Consider the following 7,904-nt stretch of genomic DNA (forward strand, 5'->3'; position numbering starts at 1 on the left):
GGTGTGGGATTTTTTTGTTTGGGTTTTTTTCTTTTTGCAGTGTATCTACTGTGCTATTCAGGAAGCTAGTTTCAGCTCTCCTCCACATCTATCTTGATTGCTGATTTATATGTAGTTAAGATGCATTCTTGCACAGTTCTGCTTTTTCCCTGTCCAAAGGGAAAGAGTTAATGTAGAGCCCTGGAACTTATTTGCAAAAGTTAAATTCACGTTTTAGATTAGCTCATTCTTGCCTTTTTAATTTCACTTTAACACTCTATCTCATACTATGGCTGAAATTTGTCGTCATTTTTCTCCTTTTTCACAACTTTCTTAGACACTTCAGACTCACTTTTTATTGTCACATGTTGCATCTATCCCTATAGAATCTCCAAAGAATCAGTCTGCTGCTGCAGTATCCTGCTCTGTGTTCCTAGTAGTGTTCTTTACTTGACTTGCAAGTAGAGTGAATCTTCTGGTATATTCAGTTATGCTGAGACTTCCCTCTTAGCTTGTTCATAATTAGTTCAATTCTCTGAAAAGGTAGCAGTTTACTCAAAATGGCATATTTACTTAGGCATTATTTTCAGAGCCTTCTCACTTTCAGCTTTTTCAATTTTACTCATCTTGCCGAATTTTAGTATACTAGGCAATTTAAAATTTAAAATACAGTGCCCCTCTCGTCACAGTTAGTGACTTATTAGCTTGAAGGCCTTCAAATAAAAAATATAATACRTGCTGTTACTGTAAAATTGATGCAATTTGGAATTATTGTTACTAACCATTTCTTTACAGTTACCTCTCAAAGTACTGGTTCTATATTTCTAATCTTTTTGAAAGATATGAAAGTGGTGTTCAGTCCTTAAAAGTAAACTATCAAAACAGGTTTAGAACATACGTGCTATATTATACCAACTGATCTGACAGTTTATAACTTCGTGTTGCTTTAACTACTTTTATATAAATTAATCACAGTAATTCAGGTTTCTTGTCTCCTATATATTTGAAGTTTATTTTCGTGAAAGGTTTAGGTATTAACAAATTAGATGCCACACTCAGTTTTGTAAAAAGGACTTCATTTGGTTAGATTGAAAACGTTAACTTCTGAGGCCCTTGAAGATGGCAACCAGTAATCCTGTAAGTAGGGTTCTTTTTAGCACTTTATTTAAAAATCTTGTTATTCTTAGTTTGCTTTGGTCTGAAGATGTGTTTGAAGGATATCAAATGTGAAATACCTTTCCAAATATGAGAAATATCAAATTCTTTTGATAGTATTCTTCTGTAACGTTTAAAATCATCTTTTCTAGAAAAATGCTTTGACTTAAACTGCTAGTGCACTATAAAATATTTGAGACTAGATCTTGTTTCTTATGACCCAAGTTTGGGCTTTGCTTCTAATTTTAGAGATCATGTCACAGTGAGAATTTTTCTCTTCCTCTCCTTTTTTCCTCCGCTTTGCATACCTAACAGTTACGGAATTTCCTATTCTGTATCCTGCAAAACTGAATCAAGTAGAACTTCTAAAGTAATCTGATTAGAACCAAAATTTATGGAAAGCAGAAAGGGAATGCTTTTCTTAGCTGGGACAATAATAATAATAAGCTGTAAACTTATTACCACAGTATCAAAATCTCCTTTTCCCTATTCCCAAATAAAAACATCATAGAAGATTGGGGGAGGGGAAGAGTGTATGAATAAAGCATTTAAGCCCAAGCCCAAGCAAGCGGAAAACATTCTTAATGTGACTTAAGCAACCTGGCAGACAACCCCTCTGTATTTTTTCTTTACCGACAATGTTCTTAATAGCTTCTTTGATATGTAATATTTTTGATCCAGTTTGTTTTCTGTCTAATTTTGAAGTAAATTCTACCCATGTTTTCTTGGGCATTTTGTCAATCTTTATCCCTTCCTTAATTAAGGAATGAGACATTAAAGATATAGGGCTTGTTCTCCCGGCTGAAGAAAAAGACTGATGCAACATGAGCAGATGAATTTGAAGGTTAAACAGTTCAGAAACTGTGATATACCTCAAAGAAAAAAACATGACTGTCTCTCTAATAAAAGGATATCTAAAATTAGGTGCTCAAGTTTGGCCCGATTTTCTAAAGAACAGTATGTCCTCTCACTTGCATCAATTGAAGTGAAAGGTAATCTTAGTTTTAAGAAAATCAATTCCRAATTTCTTTAGGAGCTTTACTTTGGACATCCTTGTCAATTAGTGCCTGTAAATATCTAGTGCCCTGAAACCTCAGAATAGTGACACTTCATACTAGGGAGAGGAAGAACTAAAGGGAAGTCTAGAATAAGAATTGTTTTTAACAAAAAAAAAAGTGAACAAAGTAAATAAGCCATTGTTGTTCTGAAAACTTTTTCCTGGTAGGGGGAAATCCTTGTTTATACGTCAGATCTCCTTTTTGCCAACTTAAAGGTGTTTGAAGTATTATGAGAATTAAATCCCTGCATTTTGGCTCTAGTTTGCACATGATTTAAAATTCGGTTTACAGTAATTTTAAAGTATGCATTAAGACAGCTTCAGATGCRTGTTGTATCTAGCAGAATCAGTCATTGAGGCTTTACAAATCATGTGCTAAAATAGAGCTTTTTTCAGTGTTTGAAAGGCTGCTTTCTTTATTGCTGTGATAAACCCTGTTAGCAGCACCTTTCAAATTGAAGATTCCTTTGTTTTTCTTAAAATATTGACTATTCTGTAGTTAGCTTTTTATCTTAATCATCAATGTATTTATTAATTTATAACTATAGAGCCTGCATCTTAAGCAGTTAAGAATAAAGCGGTGCCCTCATTTTACATTCACTTGATAAAATGAGTGAGGGTTTCATCCTGCTCCATGTGATACATTTTGTGCATCATGGAAGAACGTTACAGTCTAGGTTAATGACAGTACTGTGTGGGATACTTAAAATCCATCTTTTTCTCTTTTGTAGAAAAACAGATAGGCATTTAGTATGCGGCACACTACAGGAAGCTTCAGGGACGTCTCACTTAGCCAGTAGGATAGCTGTAGCACTGCAGAAATTAAAAATTGTGAAAGATCAGGGGTTAGGAAAAATCATTTGCCAGTGTCAAGTAGAAAATATACATGAAATAAGAGACACATAAAATAGGCAGCCTATGCAGTACATGTTTTTACATTTGAAAGTACAGCTGATCAAAAAAAGAACCATCAGGTGTGAAAACGCCTGCCTGAAAAGTTTGTAATGACTTTCCCCTTCATTTCCCTCTGTGAACCTAAAGCTCACTTACTCCATGTTGTCTGCTACTGATTATTTGCTTCCCCAGTAGCAGAAGAGTGGAAATAAAGAATGTGGCTCGCAACTGTGTAGCAGTAAAGCTTTAGAAGTTGTCACTTCTTCCCATGCCCTTTACATACGTGACTGTAACACAAACTGCTGCTACTTTTTGTAAGACCCTGCGGCTGTTAAGACCAGGCACTCAGTACTCTGATAAAAGAGGAGTTAGTCCCCTAGCCTGCTCTCCTCTTTAAACATACTGGGAGGTGGGCCCCTCGGCAGTCCAGATAGCAGGCAGAGAGAAGAACGAAAGAGTAAGACGACCTCATTCCTTTCTAGCAGTAGAGCCAGAACCAGAAGGAAGTGTATGTTTATTAGCCATCGATGAGCCTCAGGCTGACCAGAAGGATGGAGCTCAGGGAGCTTACAGGGAGCGGTTACAGTCCTTTCTCATTAGCTGAGGTGCTGACTCTTCTGCAGTCGCTTCTGAAGTCGCCCAGTGCACCCTCTATGCTACTGACCACTCCAACTCCACTTAATCCGTTCTATATATAATGGATCTTTCCATTATGAACTCCACTCTGATACTGAGGTAATTTGGTTTAATTCCATTATTCCTCCTCTGTGCCATCTCCTTTTTTTCTTGATACTTATCCCCCTCAAATACTCATATATTTTTATATTCCACATGTGTAATTGTACTTTGTCCTAGCTATGTGCTTTCCTTTCTTTTAGTCTTTCCTTTCTGAATTCCTTGCAATTTCTTGGCTTCTTTCTGGCTCTAAAAACATGAGCGTTTAGTGCCTATTAATCTTTGAAAATCTGAGGAATGAAGCAGAGAGAGTAGAKAAAATTCCAAAATTATTGAAGAAAAAAAGAAATCTCAGCATCCTGTTCTAAAAGCTGAAATCAAACTGGTACGCATGTATACTGTAGCAGTTCTCCCTGGTAAGCTTTACATATCTGAGGTAGGATCAAGCCCATAGATTACAAAATACTATATTACAAAATATTATCAGACACTTTTTCACCCAGGTTGTAAGAGGTAGGTCTAATTTCAGTTTTTCTTTAAAGTGCTACACAGATTTCAGTATCTATTATGCATCTTAGATACTTCAGCTTAGAAGAGGCGATATTGCGCTGTACAACAACATTATTTTGTCAACACCCACGTATTTTAAGCCATCTTTAATTTTTAATTATTTACTTTGCTGCAGGAGTGGAACCATCATATCAATGGAGCGACTCACAGTCGGCGCTGTCAACTGCTTCTTGAAATGTATGAATTTGAAATATGTTAAGCATTCTTGTGACGTAAGGGCACGTGCAACTAAATGMGAATTACATTGCACAAAACATTAAAAAACATGCTGTGTGATGTAGGGAATAAAAACTTGCAATTTAAAGAGCATCTTCAGGAGAAAGAAGGGATATTAGTTTAGATTATGGGTAGAAAAGCAGTTCATAACTTCTGAATTCTACTGATTTAAATGTAAAGTTTTAAAGAGAATCAGCCCTTAAGAATTGAGGATCTGATGTATTTTTACAACACACTAACAAGACTTGTGCTGGCATCTGCATTTTCTTAAATAAAAAGCAAACTACTTCTGTGGAAATAATGTTACAAATTGCTGAATGTGTTATATTTATTGTAGGAAGTTTCTCACAAAGTAACACTCCCTTTTGGTGGTCTTGTAGTAGACAGTGTTACTACTTGTGTTATATCTGTGTAATATGTAAGGGTATTGCTGCTTGTATGGAAAAAACAAGTATGCAAATTATTATGTATATAGAGAATCAGAATTGTAAAGATAGTATTTCATTTTTCTCACTACTTATTTATTTATTTATTTATTTATTTTTAAGATACCCAGAATGGAATCCTGATAGTGATTCAGGACATGGAATGTAAGTAGCAATGGATGGTAGAAAATACAGATTGTATTACTGTTCTTCCAGTTTGAATAATACAGTTGTTATAATTCCAAATTTTTGGTTGACATTTAATCAATACTTTACCTGTAGTTTTTCACTGGAAGGAGAAGAAGTTCTTAGCATTTGGTGTAAAACAGCACACCTCCATGTCTTTAAATGGATATGTCCCTTTGTTTTCTACTAGCTGAAGAGCAACAGTAAAAGTAACGAAAATGGTTGTTTTACTGGATACTGTGCAGGAATTACATTTTTGGAGAATGAAGTCTTCACAGTTTTTATTTAAAATTTGTTTTATCTTTGTAGGGGTGATCCTTTTATGTTGCAGCAATCCACAAACCCTGCACCAGGCATTTTGGGACCACCACCACCTCCATTTCACCTTGGAGGACCCCCTGTTGGGCCAAGAGGTAATATGAACAGGCATTCTCAAATGTTCTTTCCCTAAATTTCTGTTCACAGGAAGTATTAGGTTCTAATAAACTGAGTTCCTAGGTATTATAATATATCATATGAGTTAAAGTAGCCAGATGATGAGTGGTCCCACAAGCAACACCAGCCTTTCCTTGTTTCCCTTGAGGTTTTGTTTCCCCTACACGCACACGTTGTGTTCTTAAAACTTGATGTCATTTCATTTTGGTATTACAAGTGACTTTTTATCTCTGAGGAACTTCTAAAGGGAGGCATGTTAATAGGAGTCTTACAAGTTGAACTAAGCTTACTTACCCTTTTAATTTCTTAAAGGAGCTGGAAATGGAAATATGCAAGGACCGAGACACATGCAAAAAGGCCGAGTGGTTAGTATTAAAAATTTCTTTCGAGAAACATCTCTGAAAGAGACATTAGTGCTTTTGTGCAAATACACTTTTTTGCAAATGGAGTATTTTTAAAATAGTGAGATTTTAAGATTTCTTTGCATGGGAACATTGAAATGTTTTGGAGTAACATTGGGGTTTCACTGTGCCAAATACTGTACAAAATATTTACTCTAAGCCTATACAGACTTTACTTAAACATTCTAGTATGATAAAGCTGTGGGGCGTGAACATACAGAAAGGAGACCTGGGGACAGTAGACATCTTCCTTTGTGAATGTCCTTAGAGATTCTGTGCCTTTTCTATATGTATCTGGTGTTAGTTACTACTGAAGAAGTCTTTAAAAATATAAACGAACAATAAAAGTAAAGCCAAGCCTTGAAAGGCTTTCCTTTTAAGTTAGCTGATGCACATTTTGTTGTTGTGCTGTACATACATACCTTCTGTCTTCAACAGGAAACCAGCAGAGTTGTTCACATCATGGATTTCCAAAGAGGGAAAAACTTGAGATACCAGCTGCTTCAGCTTGTTGAACCATTTGGAATAATTACAAATCACCTGATTCTAAACAAAATCAATGAGGTAAGATTAGGCCCTTTAGCAGTGTAGTTGGTACCAGCTGGTTTCTAGTGTGCTCACTGTCTGAGCTTAAATTTTTGTAAAAGAAGTTGCTTGACTTTGAAGTAGTTTGTCACTGAGACTATATGCTTGGAAGGAAGAGTAGTTTGTGTTTCTTTTCACAAGTGTTGTAATACTGCATTTTAACTTTAAAATACTGTTCAAAATTATTCTTGTCAATTCGTAGCTTTTCTCAGAATACACCACACTTGCAAATAATGTTCTTGTTTTGATATTTTCTGGAAACTTACTTGGTTGTAGTTCATGCAGGCTGGATACAGGGTGTCATATTTTGCAGTGTGAAGAAAGCCAACATATACCTCAGAGGGGAAGGAACTTAAAAGGATGAGAGGAAATTATTGAATGTTCTGAACCCAAGCATGAGTATAATGTAGCCAAACATATAACCTGAACTCATTTTGAATGTACTGTAATTGTTCTATTTGTGCATTGAAATATGTATGTGCAATCTATGCCTTAATTCTACAGATGAGTTAATCTTGTAATCAAAATTTCATTTTGACTGCATTTTTGATGGAAATACTTAGAGCAAAGCAAGGAAGAGCTTGAGATTTTAAGCAAAATACAGATTTTTTTTCTTTCTTTTTTTTTTTTTTTAAAGAATGATGACTGAATTTTTTTGTATGATTTCAGGCATTTATTGAAATGTCAACCACTGAAGATGCACAGGCTGCAGTAGAATACTATTCAACAACACCAGCACTAGTATTTGGCAAACCAGTAAGAGTCCACTTATCACAGAAATACAAAAGAATAAAGGTACATCACTTTTGTTCTTAACATTACCTTATTTTAAGCTAGGGCAGTAAGTGTTATGAGGATGTTACAAAAAGCTAAGGAATAACAATAATTTTAATGTACCTTTCAGCTGTACCAAATTAGTGATGGGAAGAATGTCCATACAATTTATTGACTTGCTTTAAGTGGTACAGTGTTAAGTATATTTTATGTAGTATGTACCTGAAAACAAACAAGCAAACAAAAAAAACTCATTAACTCTTCATTTTAGAAACCTGAGGGGAAACCTGACCAAAAGACTGAGCCACCGAAACCAGAACTTGGTCGTGTGATTCACCTCAGCAATTTACCTCATTCGGGATACTCAGACAATGCAGTTCTCAAGCTAGCTGAACCATATGGAAAAATAAAGAACTATATACTCATGAGAATGAAGAGTCAGGTAACTGATCCTAGAAATAAGCCTCACTATCAGAAATGCAGATATTTGAAAGTCATGTTTTTAACCTTGAAGAAATACCATACATTCAGTAAGTGCTTTCTTGTTTCTGT

The 7,904-nt window shown here is 35.3% G+C and overlaps 1 protein-coding gene across 2 annotated transcripts in view; it reads left to right on the forward strand.

Annotated features, from left to right (window-relative positions):
* MATR3 (matrin 3) overlaps positions 1–7,904 on the forward strand; it is a 17,870-nt gene that overhangs the window by 1,477 nt on the left and 8,489 nt on the right. For both annotated transcript variants that reach the window (XM_085307770.1, XM_085307772.1), the window contains exons 2-8: positions 4,446–4,507; positions 5,095–5,136; positions 5,467–5,570; positions 5,905–5,957; positions 6,432–6,557; positions 7,248–7,373; positions 7,624–7,794. In XM_085307770.1, coding sequence (XP_085163896.1) covers positions 4,446–4,507; positions 5,095–5,136; positions 5,467–5,570; positions 5,905–5,957; positions 6,432–6,557; positions 7,248–7,373; positions 7,624–7,794 — 684 coding nt within the window. The remainder of the gene's footprint in view (positions 1–4,445; positions 4,508–5,094; positions 5,137–5,466; positions 5,571–5,904; positions 5,958–6,431; positions 6,558–7,247; positions 7,374–7,623; positions 7,795–7,904) is intronic.

The sequence above is a fragment of the Rhea americana genome, unplaced genomic scaffold (assembly GCF_003343005.1).
Source record: "Rhea americana isolate MKP2758 unplaced genomic scaffold, rheAme1 scaffold_264, whole genome shotgun sequence".
NCBI classification, from domain to species: Eukaryota; Metazoa; Chordata; class Aves; order Rheiformes; family Rheidae; genus Rhea; species Rhea americana.